This window comes from Schistocerca nitens, chromosome 8, assembly GCF_023898315.1.
Source record: "Schistocerca nitens isolate TAMUIC-IGC-003100 chromosome 8, iqSchNite1.1, whole genome shotgun sequence".
Taxonomy (NCBI): Eukaryota; Metazoa; Arthropoda; class Insecta; order Orthoptera; family Acrididae; genus Schistocerca; species Schistocerca nitens.
The window spans coordinates 276,204,714-276,223,429 of NC_064621.1; the positions used below are offsets into that span (position 1 = coordinate 276,204,714).

The 18,716-nt window shown below is 45.9% G+C and overlaps 1 protein-coding gene across 2 annotated transcripts in view; it reads left to right on the forward strand.

Annotated features, from left to right (window-relative positions):
* LOC126199275 (myrosinase 1-like) overlaps positions 1–18,716 on the forward strand; it is a 338,624-nt gene that overhangs the window by 214,644 nt on the left and 105,264 nt on the right. For both annotated transcript variants that reach the window (XM_049936084.1, XM_049936085.1), the window contains exon 6: positions 9,230–9,324. In XM_049936084.1, the coding sequence (XP_049792041.1) occupies positions 9,230–9,324 (95 nt within the window). The remainder of the gene's footprint in view (positions 1–9,229; positions 9,325–18,716) is intronic.

The window sequence follows — 18,716 nt, forward strand, 5'->3', positions numbered from 1 at the left end:
GGGGTTCCTATTTTAAAAAACGCAATTGATATCCGTTTGACCTATGGCAGCGCCATCTAGTGTGCCAACCATAGCGCCATCTGGTTTGCCCCTTCAAGCTAGACAAGCTTCGTTCTTTGTACTTTTTTCGTTTGACGCTTATTTCGTGAGATATTTGGCCCGGTCACGATCAATGGACCACCCTGTAGAGCCATTTGAAATGAAAACGACCACAGAAAATTAACCGCAAGTAAGGCAAATGCCAGAGTGAGTTTCGCTGGAAGAATCCCCAGGAAATGTAGTTCATCAACGAAGGAACTATCATACGAAACATTCGTTCGACTAATACTTAAATATTACTCACTGATATTGGTTCCGTAAACTCAATGCCCCTATCACTACACAGGATCTCATTGCTACACTCCGCACGAAACGCAACATCGCTCTTGGTCACGATCGTGTCACCTACCGTCACCTTCGTGAAGCTCCTGTCTCTTTCCTCTCCACCCTGTTCAGGCTCTACAATGTGGTCCTGTCCACCGGCTACTACCCCGACCTGTGGAAAACCTCCCGTATCCTGATGTTCCTTAAACCTGGTAAACCACCGTCCGCCGTCTCCTCCTACCGTCCCATCATCCTTACCTCGGTCTTCAACAAGGTCCTGGAATCTATCCTCACCCGCCGCATCCACCAGCATCTCCGCCAGCACCACCTCCTTCCCGTTACCCAGTGTGGCTTTCGGCCGTCCTTCTCTTCCAACGACCTTCTCCTTCACCTCACTCATCTCCTTTCCGAACAGCTTAATTCCCGTCGCTGTGCAGTCTTCTTCTCCCTGGACCTCGAACGTGCTTATGACCGTGTATGGCATTCCGGTCTCCTCTTCAAACTCCAAACCTTCGCCCTTCCAATTAACTATGTCTGTCTGATCGGCTCCTTTCTCTCCCACCGTCCTTCCTACGTCACCATCCATAACACGGATTCCTACACCTTTTTTCCCTCCGCCGGTGTGCCCCAAGGCTCCGTCCTCTCCCCCCTTCTGTACCTTTTATATACGGCGGACATGCCGCCGCCGTCACTCCCCGCCCACCTTCTCCAGTTTGCCGATGACACCGCCTTCCTTGCCCTTGCCCCCACCCTGCAGCGCTCCCAACACCTTCTCCAATCCCATCTTGACCGGTTCACCACTTGGTGCAACCAGTGGTTGCTCAAGGTCAATCCCTCCAAAACCCAGGCGATCGTTGTAGGCAAAACCACTCCTTCCTTCCGGCTCCTTGATTTCTATCTTACCATCTATGGCCGTCCTATCGCCCTCACCCCCACCATTAAGTACCTTGGCGTCACCCTCGACTGTCGACTCTCCTGGACCCCCCATCTCCGGACAATCCAAGCCAACGCACTCTCCGAACTCCATCTCCTCAAGCTCCTTTCCGGCCGTACGTGGGGTCTGGACCCCTCCACCATCCTCCACACCTATAAATCCCTCATCCGCCCTATCCCTTGTTACGCCCATCCGGCCTGGATATCCGCCCCCCCCCTACCTTTTATAAATCCCTTCAAATCATTAAACGCCATGCTCTCCGCCTCCCCTATCGCATCCGTCTCCCCTCCGCCACGCGGATTCTGTACGATTTCATTCCGTTCCCCCACCTCCTCCATTTCCTTGAAAGGATACAGATCCTGTACACCTTCCACAAACTCGATCCTCCTCACCCACTTGTCTTGCCCATCCTCTCCTCCCCTCCCCTCCCGCTGCCGCGCCTGTATTCCCACGTCCCACCCGGTCTCCATCTCTCCACCCTCCTTACGCTCTCCCAAGGTGGCTTCCGCCAGCTCCCTCTCCCTGATGATGCCCTCCTCCCCTCCATCTACCCCTCCTACCAACTTTGATCCTCCCTCCCTCTTCCTGTGTTTGCTCCTTTGGGCACCCTCCCTTCTCTCCCTCTTCCCTCCCTCCTCCATTTCTCCCCACTCCTGCCCCGGGCTTCCCCTCCCCTGTCCCTCTCCTCCTCCCCCCATCTCCTCAGCCATTGGCATCCTTGTTCTCCCCTCTCCCCCACATCACCCCTCTTGGCAGGTCCCCGGACTCGCACACACTAAGTGGACATTCGCGCGCCGGAGATCATCGCCATCAGTGTCTCGTGTGTGCCGTCGTGTTTAGTGTTCAGTGTTCACCGTCACACTCCATCTTTCACCAGTGCCATCGACATCTTCAGTGTTTGTGCTTCGTGTCAACAGTCTGTAGTGTGGATTGTCATTGAGTGTGAAAGGCTTCATGTTTTTTATGTTCATATGTCTACTGTTTTTTCCCCGCCGTTTTGTTCCAACTCATGCGTCTTCTCTGTTGTATCATTGTTGTACTGTCTTTGGCTGAAGAGCGGCGTATTGTGCTGCTGCCAGCCCACCTGTTGTACAGGTATTAAAATCACAATAAAGAAAAAAAATATTGGTTCCATACTAGAAACGACTGAGAGGAAGTAGAGACGCTCCAAAGAAAAAGAACGCTTCGTTACAGGTTCATTTAGTAAGCACGAGACCGTCATCGACTTGATCAACCAACTCCGGTGGTACACGCTGCAAGAGAGGTGTTCTGCATCACGGTATGATCTACTTTTGAAGTTCCGAGAGAGTACGTTCCTAGAGGATCCAACCAATATATTACGGAGGGTAACATGCAATCGTTGTTCCCGCGGAACACTCGCGAATTTTCAGGAGAAGGGGGAAATTACAGTGGTACACAAAGTTCTCAGCTCCACACACCGTAAGGTAGCTCGCGGAGTGCACATGTAGGTGTCGATCACTTGAGAACCTGTCATGACAAAGAATCATGTTTTGTGCAACAGCAACTATAATTTATTGTAATTATTAACTACAGTTATCTTTTACATCGTAAATGAACGACATATTGGAAAAACTAACATAGAAAGAGACGTACAAAACTTCGATATAGAAGCATCAGCCCCACTTACACATTTAGTATCTGTTGCTGTTTGATATCTGAAGGAGTGACGTCTGTGAAGTTTAAGCATTCCAAAATATTTACACTAAGGGCATTCGTTGGCCACATGTTCAACAGTTCGCTCATGAGCTCCACAGCAACAGGGTTGTTAGGTTTCCATTCGATGATTAGGGCACTAATGGCCTGTCTGTATACACCATCTGATAAAAACCATCCGGGCACCACCACGTATTGCGCAACTGACCACTAGACGTTATGAGAGGCGGACGCGCGACTGTAAAAGGAGGCAGGATTATTCTGTTTGCAGTACAAAAGCAGAAACAGCAGAATGGTTCGGTGAGGAGATCTCGACTGGATGTCACATGGATAACAAATCCATCGGAATATTTCAACCTTCTACAGTTGCCCAAGCCAACTATTGATGATGTACTTGTGAAGAGGAAACGCAAAGGAAAACCATAGCTAAACCAAGACCCGACAGACCTCACATAGCTATGGACAGGGACCGTTAAGCACTGAATATGGTGGCTATAACAGTCATATGAAATCATGGGAAGGACTCACTCGTGATTTACAAAACGCTACCATAGAATTGTGCTTAGAGATTAAAAAAAAATGCGTTCAAATGGTCGAGCAGTTCCTTACGAGCTCCATACCATACAAGAGGCGTTACATGCAGGGATCGTGACCGAATCAACTTTAATCGACATGGCAGGAATAACTGCGTTACGCAGGATGAGGAGCACTATTTACATACACACAGGAATTAATATATGCACTTGGCACGGTAGTGAGCACCGTGCGTCCTCCTCCCCCCCCCCCCCCCCCCCCCACCCCCCCGATCCAAATAAGAGACCACTCGCCAATAGTGAATGTAATGAAGAAACTAAAATAGAAGTTATGAATACGACGTCAAGTGAAATAAAACGTTACGATGACGTCCCTAGAGATCACACGAGGCCTGATGAACTACGTCTTATCTAGGAGAAAGAAAACTGGCATTCTACGGATCGGAGCGTGGAATGTCAGATCCCTTAATCGGTCAGGTAGGTTAGGAAATTTAAAAAGGGAAATGGATAGGTTAAAGTTAGATATAGTGGGAATTAGTGAAGTTCGGTGGCAGGAGGAACAAGACTTTTGGTCAGGTGATTACAGGGTTATAAATAAAAAATCAAATAGGGGTAATGCAGGAGTAGGTTTAATAATGAATAAAAAAATAGGAGTGCGGGTTAGCTACTACAAACAGCATAGTGAACGCATTATTGTGGCCAAGATAGACACAAAGCCCATGCCTACTACAGTAGTACAAGTTTATATGCCAACTAGCTCTGCAGACGATGAAGAAATTGATGAAATGTATGACGAGATAAAAGAAATTATTCAGGTAGTGAAGGGAGACGAAAATTTAATAGTCATGGGTGACTGGAATTCGTCAGTAGGAAAAGGGAGAGAAGGAAACATAGTAGGTGAATATGGATTGGGGGGAAGAAATGAAAGAGGAAGCCGCCTTGTAGAATTTTGCACAGAGCATAACTTAATCATAGCTAACACTTGGTTAAAGAATCAGAAAAGAAGGTTGTATACCTGGAAGAATCCTGGAGATACTAATAGGTATCAGATAGATTATATAATGGTAAGACAGAGATTTAGGAACCAGGTTTTAAATTGTAAGACATTTCCAGGGGCAGATGTGGATTCTGACCACAATCTATTGGTTATGAACTGCAGATTGAAACTGAAGAACCTGCAAAAAGGTGGGAATTTAAGGAGATGGGACCTGGATAAACTGAAAGAACCAGAGGTTGTAGAGAGTTTCAGGGAGAGCATAAGGGAACAATTGACAGGAATGGGGGAAAGAAATAGAGTAGAAGAAGAATGGGTAGCTCTGAGGGATGAAGTAGTGAAGGCAGCAGACGATCAAGTAGGTAAAAAGACGAGGGCTAATAGAAATCCTTGGGTAACAGAAGAAATATTGAATTTAATTGATGAAAGCAGAAAATATAAAAATGCAGTAAATGAAGCAGGCAAAAGGGTATACAAACGTCTCAAAAATGAGATCGACAGAAAGTGCAAAATGGCTAAGCAGGGATGGCTAGAGGACAAATGTAAGGATGTAGAGGCTTGTCTCACTAGGGGTAAGATAGATACTGCCTACAGGAAAATTAAAGAGACCTTTGGAGAGAAGAGAACCACTTGTATGAATATCAAGAGCTCAGATGGCAACCCAGTTCTAAGCAAAGAAGGGAAGGCAGAAAGGTGGAAGGAGTATATAGAGGGTTTATACAAGGGCGATGTACTTGAGGACAGTATTATGGAAATGGAAGAGGATGTAGATGAAGATGAAATGGGAGATAAGATACTGCGTGAAGAGTTTGACAGAGCACTGAAAGAGCTGAGTCGAAACAAGGCCCCGGGAGTAGACAACATTCCATTAGAACTACTGATGGCCTTGGGAGAGCCAGTCATGACAAAACTCTACCATCTGGTGAGCAAGATGTATGAGACAGGCGAAATACACACAGACTTCAAGAAGAATATAATAATTCCAGAAAGCAGGTGTTGACAGATGAGAAAATTACCGAACTATCAGGTTAATAAGTCACAGCTGCAAAATACTAACGCGAATTCTTTACAGACGAATGGAAAAACTGGTAGAAGCCAACCTCGGGGAAGATCAGTTTGGATTCCGTAGAAATGTTGGAACACGTGAGGCAATACTAACCTTACGACTTATCTTAGAAGAAAGATTAAGAAAAGGCAAACCTACGTTTCTAGCATTTGTAGACTTAGAGAAAGCTTTTGACAACGTTAACTGGAATACTCTCTTTCAAATTCTGAAGGTGGCAGGGGTAAAATACAGGGAGCGAAAGGCTATTTACAATTTGTACAGAAACCAGATGGCAGTTATAAGAGTCGAGGGGCACGAAGGGGAAGCAGTGGTTGGGAAGGGAGTGAGACAGGCTTGTAGCCTCTCCCCGATGTTATTCAATCTCTATATTGAGCAAGCAGTAAAGGAAACAAAAGAAAAATTTGGAGTAGGTATTAAAATTCATGGAGAAGAAGTAAAAACTTTGAGGTTCGCCGATGTTGTAATTCTGTCAGAGACAGCAAAGGACTTGGAAGAGCAGTTGAACGGAATGGACAGTGTCTTGAAAGGAGGATATAAGATGAACATCAACAAAAGCAAAACGAGGATAATGGAATGTAGTCAAATTAAATCGGGTGATGCTGAGGGGATTAGATTAGGAAATGAGACACTTAAAGTAGTAAAGGAGTTTTGCTATTTAGGGAGTAAAATAACTGATGATGGTCGAAGTAGAGAGGATATAAAATGTAGACTGGCAATGGCAAGGAAATCGTTTCTGAAGAAGAGAAATTTGTTAACATCAAATATAGATTTAAGTGTCAGGAAGTCGTTTCTGAAAGTATTTGTATGGAGTGTAGCCATGTATGGAAGTGAAACATGGACGATAACCAGTTTGGACAAGAAGAGAATAGAAGCTTTTGAAATGTGGTGCTACAGAAGAATGCTGAAGATAAGGTGGGTAGATCACGTAACTAATGAGGAGGTATTGAATAGGATTGGGGAGAAGAGAAGTTTGTGGCACAACTTGACTAGAAGAAGGGATCGGTTGGTAGGACATGTTTTGAGGCATCAAGGGATCGCAAATTTAGCATTGGAGGGCAGCGTGGAGGGTAAAAATCGTATAGGGAGACCAAGAGATGAATACACTAAGTAGATTCAGAAGGATGTAGGTTGCAGTAGGTACTGGGAGATGAAGAAGCTTGCACAGGATAGAGTAGCATGGAGAGCTGCATCAAACCAGTCTCAGGACTGAAGACCACAACAACAACAACATCTAGCCTCAGTAGAAGTCAGACACCGGAACGAGATACTAGTTCGCACCACGCAATAGTCGGGACCCGATTCCTGCCTTGCCATGCCTTTTTATTAGTTGAGCTCTCAGACGAGAGGCAATTGTCATCTGGAATACCCACTCTCTTCTGTGTACCCAAGGAAACACCGTGGCAATATTTCCATCGGCCAATAGAGGCGTGCGACCAGAGATCGCCCTACGAACCAGCGGAGACTATCCTTACGAATTCCTCATTCGTAGTGAAATTTTAAGCTTGGTGACCAGCTCAACGAAAAAACAAAAGAGCGCGTCTCGAACGTTTGAAATGTGCAACGGCCGTGCGTGGCGTCAAATTGTTGCTTTGCCATCGCGTGGGAGCATACTTCAGACGCGTAACGTCAAAGACACCATACAATCGACCCTAAATGTGTGGCCGGAGATATCCTTTTCAAAGTTGCTATTGTCCAGAAAATTTTATGCCCAGCCGACAAAGGCGAGATAACTCGTCACCGCCCCCTCAGCTGCCATGTGGCGTGCGCTGGAGGCGGCACTCCAGGGCCCCACGTTTTCCGGCAGACTTCAGAAATAAGCCACAGAGAACTGACACGCACAGTCCATAGGCGCCGAATGGCGTAACTTTCATTACACTGTGAAATGGCCATATTAAGAGGTTCATCAAAAACACAGAAAATGCCAAGATGAGGGTACTATTTACATGTTAGATCGTAATTACTTCTGCTCTGATTGATATCTGCTTGTTCTCACAGTAAAATGATTGGCGGAAATTAAACTTAAACGGAAACAGAGGTTGATTTTCATGAAACGAGTTAGCCAGAAATGGGCGGGCACGTTTCATCACGGGGTAGAAAACCGATCGTCACTGTCTTATGTCTACCTTATTTATTTCTCTGCTTTGCTACCTGCTGATGGACTGAAAGGCCGTATTATCTGGCTTGGGATAGAGATGAGGACTGCAGCCCCACACTTTTATTGATCATGAAAATGTAACCTCTTTCGAGAGGGTTACTATCTTCACAAACAGGTATCAGGAGGCAAAGTAAACAAACAGTCAAGAAAAGTAGAAAGACACGAGTATATAAGGGATCCGACGGATTCGTCTCAAGTGAAAGCAGTGTTGGTGGGAATATCCGAAGGAAGATGCCGCTGCTTAGGACCCCTGAAACGGTAAACGGAAGAATGCGTGATAGACTAGGAGATATAGAGATTGAAAACAGGATGCGGAAAGCTCAGCAGCGTAGTAACCTGAGAGGAGGAAGGAAAGAAAGAAGGAATGAAGGAAGATTGGATCTGACGTCCCATTGACATCCAGGTCGTTAGAGATGGATCACAATCTCGGATTGTGAAAAGGATGGGGAAGGAAATCGTGCCCTTTGAAAGAAACCAGCCCGGCATTTGCCTGGAGCGACTTAGGTAAAGCATAGAAAATCTAAATCTGGATGCCCGGACGCGTGTTTGAACCGTCGTCCTCCCGACTGCAAGTCCAGTGTGCTAAGCACTGCGCCACCTCGCTCGGTAACCTGAGGGAGATTGAGAGATCGGCACTACATTTAAAATACTGATAATCGTCGGATAAACAGTAACTAGGATTAAAACCCATAGGCAAACAACTCTCAAAATATTAGATAAGCGAAAGTGGAAAAGCACAGAAAAAATATGCAATCAACATAATGTGTCGGTGAAGGAGGAAGAGCACAAATAAAATCTTTTCTTCAGTAGGATAAGTGACGGTTTTTTTTTAGGTACAGCTGGTCATTAAGGATGATTATTTGGAAAATAGTAAAATAGTGACTAGTAACATTATTCCAACTTCTGTAAAGTGAACTAAAGCGGGAGGCTCCGAGACCTGCTATCAGAAAAGAGCTGAAGCACCAAATAGCGCGTCCATTCAGACAAAGGTCTTTATAATAACGAAAGCGCATTATTTGGCCTGCTGAATAATTTCCCACCTACCCATATTTGGTCTCATGTAACTTTCAACTGTTTTCTAACAACGTCGTTATGACAATCAACTGCTGTTTATGAAACATAAAACATTGTTCCCGTAAGGCTCATTCAAGGTCCCGAGCTGCTTGAAATGCTCATTTGCGATCATTATGTCTTATCTCAAACGACTCACTTTAGAAAGCTTTACATCTGTGTAATTTTAGACCTATAGGCTTGGGACACATCTCGTATAACTGTCCGAAGCCTGTCTTAATCTACACGAAGTGTGTGGTAAGTGTTTGTACTTTTGGAAATATGGTGGCAAGCGCATGGACGAATCACGAAACGAAGTTTCCTCTGTAAACTCATTTGCATTCAGTTTCATGTTATTCATTGTGTGTGTGTGTGTGTGTGTGTGTGTGTGTGTGTGTGTGTGGAGTCTTTGTTTGAAAACAAACAAACAGTGTTACCTAACTTTTGTCCTTCTTTTTAGGGCAACTCAGTATTACGCTCAACTCAAACTTCTACCAGCCGGCCACCAATTCATCAGAAGACATCGAGGCTGCTGAAAGGGCCTTGCAGTTTAATGTAAGTTCAAAGTCATTCATTTGTATACATGTTGGTCTGGTCACTGAAGTCGCAACAGCAGAAAGAACAGTAAATAACGAAGCTTTAAATTTTATTTTTTCTTCAGTTTCCGTCACAGTTTGTTCCAAAAATTTTATTAGTGGTGAATAGTGTCCGACTAGACTGTCCAGTCTCAAGCGATAGCCTTCATAGTAATTAATGTTAACACGCATTTTCACCAGTCCACTCATACGTACATTAACTTTTATAGCGAAGGGTATGGTTTGAGAATGGAAAATGTAGTCCGGAAATAGTCAACACAAATTAAATTTTTTGAAGGCAACTGTGACAGAAACTGAAGAAGAAATAGAATTTAGTAAACCAAGTTGCTGGTCTTTGCTCCTACATTATTTCGGGACTTCCAACAAAATTTTATTTAATGTGCATAGCAGAAAAAAATACGGTGCTAGGATTGTAGATGATATGGAAGTAAACAGATGCGACTGTAATACATACACACTATACTTCTGGAAACAGCAATAGCTCTTACCGAACTGTGTGTCGAGTCTAGCTGAACGTGGATGGCAGATATACCGGGTGATTCAAAATTCCTATTACAGGCTTTTAGGGCTTCTACAGGGGACTTAATAGACAATGTTTTGATGAGGAAACAATGTTCCGAAACGTACCGTTTGGACATAAAATGTTTGAAGATGGGATCACTTTCAAATCTCCCACTACGCACACCAGGCTGAGAATAGGGCGCCTTGGACAGTCTCGTCGTGAGAGTGCGACAACGACTGCGAGAGATTGGTACGTTCGAAACTAGGAGGGATGGCTGTGATGCTCCACGGATGCGCTGCTGACTTTGAGGAGGAGGTTCTTCGTCACGTGGAAGAGAACCCGATGACAAATACTCTAAACATTGGTCATGCCATGTGCTCCTCCAGCGCTATGCTCAGAGCTCGTTGTCGGGAGATCTGAAAGTCGTTGGACCCTCAAACTGATTTTGCATTTAGACGGTACATGAGATCCTTACCAAAATTTCGGTACATGGGATCCTTACCAAAATTTCGTCCACTACGTCTCCTCCGAAACCTCCTTTTTTGTTATCAGTCTTCTGGCTGGTTTGATGGGGCCAGCCACGAACTGCTCTCCTGTGCCAACCTCTTCATCTCAGAGTAGAACTTGCAACCTGCGTCCTCAATTATTTGCTGGATGTATTCCAATCTCTGTTTTCATTTACAATTTGTGATCTCTACAGCTTCCTATAGTACCATGGAACCGGTTTCCCTGTCGTCTAAATACACTCCTGGAAATGGAAAAAAGAACACATTGACACCGGTGTGTCAGACCCACCATACTTGCTCCGGACACTGCGAGAGGGCTGTACAAGCAATGATCACACGCACGGCACAGCGGACACACCAGGAACCGCGGTGTTGGCCGTCGAATGGCGCTAGCTGCGCAGCATTTGTGCACCGCCGCCGTCAGTGTCAGCCAGTTTGCCGTGGCATACGGAGCTCCATCGCAGTCTTTAACACTGGTAGCATGCCGCGACAGAGTGGACGTGAACCGTATGTGCAGTTGACGGACTTTGAGCGAGGGCGTATAGTGGGCATGCGGGAGGCCGGGTGGACGTACCGCCGAATTGCTCAACACGTGGGGCGTGAGGTCTCCACAGTACATCGATGTTGTCGCCAGTGGTCGGCGGAAGGTGCACGTGCCCGTCGACCTGGGACCGGACCGCAGCGACGCACGGATGCACGCCAAGACCGTAGGATCCTACGCAGTGCCGTAGGGGACCGCACCGCCACTTCCCAGCAAATTAGGGACACTGTTGCTCCTGGGGTATTGGCGAGGACCATTCGCAACCGTCTCCATGAAGCTGGGCTACGGTCCCGCACACCGTTAGGCCGTCTTCCGCTCACGCCCCAACATCGTGCAGCCCGCCTCCAGTGGTGTCGCGACAGGCGTGAATGGAGGGACGAATGGAGACGTGTCGTCTTCAGCGATGAGAGTCGCTTCTGCCTTGGTGCCAATGATGGTCGTATGCGTGTTTGGCGCCGTGCAGGTGAGCGCCACAATCAGGACTGCATACGACCGAGACACACAGGGCCAACACCCGGCATCATGGTGTGGGGAGCGATCTCCTACACTGGCCGTACACCACTGGTGATCGTCGAGGGGACACTGAATAGTGCACGGTACATCCAAACCGTCATCGAACCCATCGTTCTACCATTCCTAGACCGGCAAGGGAACTTGCTGTTCCAACAGGACAATGCACGTCCGCATGTATCCCGTGCCACCCAACGTGCTCTAGAAGGTGTAAGTCAACTACCCTGGCCAGCAAGATCTCCGGATCTGTCCCCCATTGAGCATGTTTGGGACTGGATGAAACGTCGTCTCACGCGGTCTGCACGTCCAGCACGAACGCTGGTCCAACTGAGGCGCCAGGTGGAAATGGTATGGCAAGCCGTTCCACAGGACTACATCCAGCATCTCTACGATCGTCTCCATGGGAGAATAGCAGCCTGCATTGCTGCGAAAGGTGGATATACACTGTACTAGTGCCGACATTGTGCATGCTCTGTTGCCTGTGTCTATGTGCCTGTGGTTCTGTCAGTGTGATCATGTGATGTATCTGACCCCAGGAATGTGTCAATAAAGTTTCCCCATCCTGGGACAATGAATTCACGGTGTTCTTATTTCAATTTCCAGGAGTGTAGATTTCCTATCATCCTAACCCTTCTCTTTGTGAGTGTTTTCCACTCATTTCTTTCCTCTTATTCTGTGCAGAACCTCCTCATTCCTTACCTTATCAGTCCATCTAATTTGCATCATTGGAGTGTAGCACCACATCTCCAGTGCTTCTGTTCCGGTTTTCCCACACTCCATGTTTCACTACCATACAGTGCTGTGCTCCAAACTTACAAACTAAGAAATTTCCTCGTCAAACTAAGAGCTATGTTTGGCACTAGTAGACTTCTCTTGGCCAGAATGCCCTTCTTGCCAGTGCTAGTCTGCTTTTGATGTCTTCCTTGCTCTGTCCGTCGTTGATTATTTTGATGCCTAGGTAGTGGAATTCCTTAACTCCATCTACTTCGTGACCATCTATCCCGATGTTAAGTTTCACGCTGTTCTCATTTATACCAGTTCTCATTACTTTCGTCTTTCTTCGATTTACTCTCAATTCATATGCTGTACTGATTAGACTGTTCGTTCAATTCAGCAGATCATGCAATTCTTCTTCACTTTGACTAGCAATGTCATCAGCAAATAGTATCATCGATATCCTTTTACCTTGAATTTCAATTCCACTCCGGAGCCTTTCTTTTATATCCATGGTTGCTTCTTTGATGTTCAGATTGAACAGTAGGGACAAAAGACTACATCCCCGTCTGTCTTACCCTTCTTAATCTGAGTACTTCGTTCTTGGTCGTCTATTATTCCATCTTGTCTCTTGTACATATTGTATACTACCTGTCTCTCCCTATGGCTTACCCCTCTTTTTCTCAGAATTTCAAACGTCTTGCACCGTTTTACATTGTCGAACGATTATTCCAGGTTGACAAATCGTATGAATGTGTCTTGCTTCCGTTATCAACCGCAACGTCAGGATTGCCTTTCTGGTGCCTTTACCTTTCCTGAAGCCAAACTGATCGTCATTTAACACATCCTCAATTTTCTTTTCCACTCTTCTGTGTATTATTCTTGTCAGCAACTTGGATGGATGAGCTGTTAAGCTAATTGTGCGATATTTCTCGCACTTGTCAGCTCTTGCACTTCGGAATTGTGTGGATGATATTTTTCTGAAAGTCATATGGTATATTGCCGGACTTGTACATTCTACACACCAACGTGAATAGCCGTTTTGTTGCCACTTCCTCCAATGATTTAGAAAATCTGATGAAATGTTATCTATCCCGTTTGCCTTATTCTTCCAAAGCTCTCCTAAATTGTGATTCTAAACTGTGGGTCCCCTATGTCTTCTAAATCGATTCTCGTTTCTTCTTCTATCACATCAGACAAATCTTCCTTCTCATAGAGGCCTTCAGTGTACTCTTTGCATCTATCCGCTCTCTCATGTGCATTTAAAAGAGGAATCCTCGATGCATTCTTAATGTTATCACGCTTGTTTTTAATTACACTGAAGGTTATTTTCACTTTCCTATATGCTGCGTCAGTCCTTCCAAGACTCATTTCTTTTTCGATTTATTCACATTTTTCATACAGCCATTTCGTCTTAGCTCCCCTGCACTTGCTACTTATTTCATTCCTCACGACTTGTTTTTCTGTATTCCTGAATTACCCTGAAAATTTTTGTGCTTCCTTCCTTCATCGATCAGTTGAAGTATTTGTTCTGTTACCCATGCTTTCTTCTCAGTTACCTTCTTTATACCTATATTTTTCTTTCCATCTTCTGTGATTGCCCTTTTCAGAGATGTCCATTCCTGGCTACCGAGCTGTTCTTCATTGCTGTATTTATAGCCTTAAGAACTTCAAGCGTATGTCGTAATCCCTTAGTACTTCCCTATTCCACCTCTTTGCATATTGATTCTTCTTGGTCAATCTCTTAAACATCAGACTACTCTTCATCACTATTACATTGTGATCTGAGTCTGTATCTTCTCCCTATTACTAGCTGAAGTTTATTACAGAACTCAGTTAGTCTGTTTCCTCTCTCAGTCGTTGTCCCAAGCCCATATTCTCCTGTAACCTTTTCTTCTACTACTTCTCCTTCGACTGATAACCAGTCCCCCATGACTATGAGATTTTCATTTCCCTTTACGAGCTGTATTATCCTTTCGATATCCTCATACAATTTCTGTGTCTCCCGTTCTTCAGATTGTGATGTCGGTACGTATACCTGAACTGTCGTTATCGGTGTTGGTTTCCTGTCGATTCTGGTAAGAACAGCCCTATCGCTGAACTGTTCACAGTAACTCACTCTCTGCCCTATCTTTCCGTTCATAACGAATCTTACTCCCGTTATAATATTTGCTGTTGCTGCTGATATTACTCTATACTCATCTGACTAGAAATCCTTGTCTTCTTTCCATTTCACTTCACTGACCCCCTACTATATCTAGATTGAGCCTTTGCATTTCCCTTTTCAAATTTTCTAGTTTCCCTACTACGTTCAAGCTTCTGACATTCCACTTCCCGACTAGTAAAACGTTAACCTTTCGTTGGTTATTCCATCTTTTTCTCATGGCCACCTCTCCTTTGGCAGTTGCCTCACGGTAAGGGAATCTTCTGCCAATGGAGAGATCATCATGACATGTCCTGTAATACACGTTATGTGTCTTTAATGCACGTTTTGATTACTAATCAAAGACGCTACCCCTAGTCCATGGGTAGACTCTACAATACCTAGACGCCTGTAATAGGAATTTTGAGTCATTCTGTAGGTACGTCAGTCTTTGCTCTTACAGCTCCGTGGTAGTTGACAAGTGGCAGCGTGTCACTCTTTCAGCAACCAGTGACCAGATGTTTTCAGTGGATGGGACGTCGGGTGAACGTGCTGAGTGGGGGACAATCGAAAACCCTCGGTATAAGCGTAGGCCAGGGCAGCACAGGCAATATCCAGTCTTGCATTATTTTGTTGAAAGATTAGCTCATGGTCACCTCGAAGGTAGCTCTTGGCCTTTACACACCAGAAATGTAACGCCTGATGTCCAAATTACCAGCTGCACGACACTGAGGAGGCCATGATGTCCACCCAATGGCAGCCCCTTACAATCACAGTAGGTGGTGGGCTAGTATGACGAGGATGAATGCAATATGACAACGTTCGGTCTCCTCAGAGCCTTCGTACGTGGATACGCCCATGATGATTCTGTACGCAGAACAGGAACGACGTGGTGCGCTTCTTGAGTCTAATGTGGTCAGTGGGCGCACTGCTGTTCCTCTCTGTCGCCATGTGAAGGGGGAAGCCGTGCTCATAGTCCACAGCGTTGCAGAAATCATCACACTGACTGTGTTGATACTTGTGTCAAACGAAAGCATCTCATTACTTCAAATTAGTGAAGTGGTTGTACGATCCTGCATTGTCAATCGAACAACCTAGGTCCCATCCGTGGGAGGTCACTTGAGCCGTTTGGACCATGCTTAGTGTTGAGTACACACTGATCAGCTAGGATATTATGACCAGCTATCTAATAGCCGGTAGGTCCACCTTTGGCGCTGATAACAGAGGCAGTGCGTATTGGCGTGGAAGCAATGAGGCCTTCGTAGGTCGCTGGAGGGGTTTGACCCCATATCTGCACACACATGTTAAATAATTCCGGCACAATCAATCAGATCCCAGATGTGATTTGGCGAGCTGCGTGGCCAGCGAATCAATTGTAACTCATCATTGTGTTCTTTGTACCACTCCATCACACTCCTGGAGCTGTGACATGATGCATTATCTTGTTGAAAAGTGCCACTGCCGTCGGGAAACTTGATCGTCACGAAGGGGCGTACGTGATCTGCAACCAGTGTACGATACTCCTTGGCCGCCATGCTGCCTTGTACGAACTCCACTGGACCTGTGGATGGCCATGTGAATCTGGAGCCGCCGCCAGCTTGTCTTCGTCCTTAAGTACAGCAGTCAAAGAGCTGCTCCCCTGGAAGACGATGGATTCACGCCCTCTCTTCGGCATGATGAAGAGGGTACCGGAATTCATCAGACCACGCAACGCTCTGCCACTGTGCCAACGTCCAATGCCGAAGGTCACTTGCCCATTTCAGCCGTAGTTGCCAATGTGTTGGCGTTAACATTGGCACATGAATGGGTCGTCGTCTGTGGTGGCCCATCGTTACGAGTGTTCGGTGCACTATGTGCTTAGACACACTTGCACACAGTCCACCGCTTGTGCTGTTTTACCACTCTGCCCAGCCTATGACATCCAATATCTGTATTTAGGAGTAGCCGCCAAACCTCACATGAGGACGTGGTTTCACCTTGGTTTCGCCACTTGTTGAAGACAATCACCGCAGCACTCCTCGAACACCCAACAAATCGTGCAGTTTCCTAAATGCTCGTGCCGAGCTTCCGGGCCATCATAATCTGCTGTCGATCAAACTCAGATACATCGCGCGCCTTCCCCATTCTACACACGGACAGCACGCTCACTGATACTATATGAATCGTGCATGTGTATGACTAGCAGGCATTCGTCGCTAGGTGACGCTGCTATTGCTTGGACGAGTTTATATCGATAATAAGTCGGTGTTCATAATTGTTGAATTATGATACGTGCTGGTAGATGTTTCTCCTTCTTACTGTACAATATGCACAACGTGATACTGCCGCAAGTAACAAACGCAATTTTTGAGTGAGAAACCCGCAGCATTATCTTTCGTTACATAAAGATTACAGATGCAGTCATTCTCAGCTACCTGAGGTTCGCTGAAATGCTGATAATTGGCACATCTGCGAATCTAGTACTGTACATTCTACCACAGTTTGACGTACTTTACATTTCACCTTCATGAAGTTTCAGTTTTAGTGACCAGCAGCACGCTTTATATATTGACGTTGTGCACGGATATTACTCACTTTTCTTTAACTGGTTCAGTGATTGTAAGAATTTTAGTTATTACGGAGGAATTGAGATCAGATTTACACTAATTTGTTATACTGTGAGGAGCAGCCAATGAAAAGCGAACACCCACCACAAATGGATCATGGAATGCTTTCGTTGCAAAGTAATCACCACACGCGTTAAGATATTTGGGAGACGAGACGATAAATTCCTGTTTCGTAGAACGCAGTCGATCGCTGACGGATGAACGACAACCGCACCCACTCTTGCACTTCCTCGCCCGACTAAAACCGACATCCATGCATGTCTTTCTTCAGGTCGCCAAAAATGTGAAAAATCACACAGTGAAAGTCCGGGCTGTATGGAGGATGCTAGAATGTTTGCCAACCAAATCGCTGAAACGTAGCCTTCGTCCGAATAGCAGTATGGGGGCGGGCGTTGTCGGTCAAGATACCCTCCGACAGCATTCCTAAGCATTTGGACCTAATGGTGCGTCGCAATTTCTGAAAAGTTTCTTCATAGCGCTGTGCATTGATTATGCATCCACGCTTGAGGAACTCGGAGAGCAGGGGGCTCCTGTAGCCGATAAAAAAATGTTCAAATGTGTGTGAAATCTCATGGGACTTATCTGCTAAGGTCATCAGTCCCTAAGCTTACACACTACTTAACCTAAATTATCCTAAGGACAATCACACACACCCATGCCCGAGGGAGGACTCGAACCTCCGCCGGGACCAGCTGCACAGTCCATGACTGCAGCGCCCAAGACCGCTCGGCTAATCCCGCGCGGCAGTCGATAAAAGCTCATCATGACTCTACCGGTACTTGTGTGAACAGATTTTTATTTATTTGGCAGGGAAAATGTGGGACGTTTCCACTACTGGCTGTGCCATTTACCCTCGGGCAGCCTGAATGCTGTTGTATAGAATGATCCTGTTCCACGATAACACCCACCCCCACACTGCGTTTCGGACAAAGATATACATGTGCAGGCTGAGATGATGAATTAAAATTTGCATCAAGGTCAGGATTCGAACCCAGGTCTCCTGTTGTCTAGGCAGTTGCGCTAACCACTACGCCAAACGGGCACAGCGGCTTTGCACCACTGCACGGACTATCATAACACACCTCCCTCTTCAGTCTAAATTCCAATTCACACCGCAGCCCACTTGGTATTTACCTGGGTACGAATCGCAGCCTTGGTACAAATTATGAGTCGTCGCTTCAGACTGCATATATACATCACTGATGTTGGAAACTTGAATGGAGCCGGCCGAAGTGGCCGTGCGGTTAAAGGCGCTGCAGTCTGGAACCGCAAGACCGCTACGGTCGCAGGTTCGAATCCTGCCTCGGGCATGGATGTTTGTGATGTCCTTAGGTTAGTTAGGTTTAAGTAGTTCTAAGTTCTAGGGGACTAATGACCTCAGCAGTTGAGTCCCATAGTGCTCAGAGCCATTTGAACCATTTGAACTTGAATGGAACACAGGCTACGACTCAACGATTTGGTTGGGAAACATTGCAGCATACTCCATACAGCCCGGAGTGGGTGCAGTTGTTGATCCGTCAGCGGCCCACCGTGTTCTTCAAAACAGGAATTGATGGTCTTGCTTCCCAGTGGAATAAATGTCTGAATGCATATTGTGATTAGTTTTGAATGGAACCGTTCCACGGACCCACTGAGGTGGCTGTTCTGTTTTCAGTTGACTGCCGCTTATACAGGGTATACGGGTATTTTTTTTTTCTTTTTTGAGTCATCAATCTTCTGCTGGTTTGATGCGGGCCACCTCTTTTGCCGACCTCTTCATCTCAGAATAGCAACTGCACCATGCGTCCTCAATTATTTGCTGGATGTATTCCACTCTCTGCCTTTCTCTA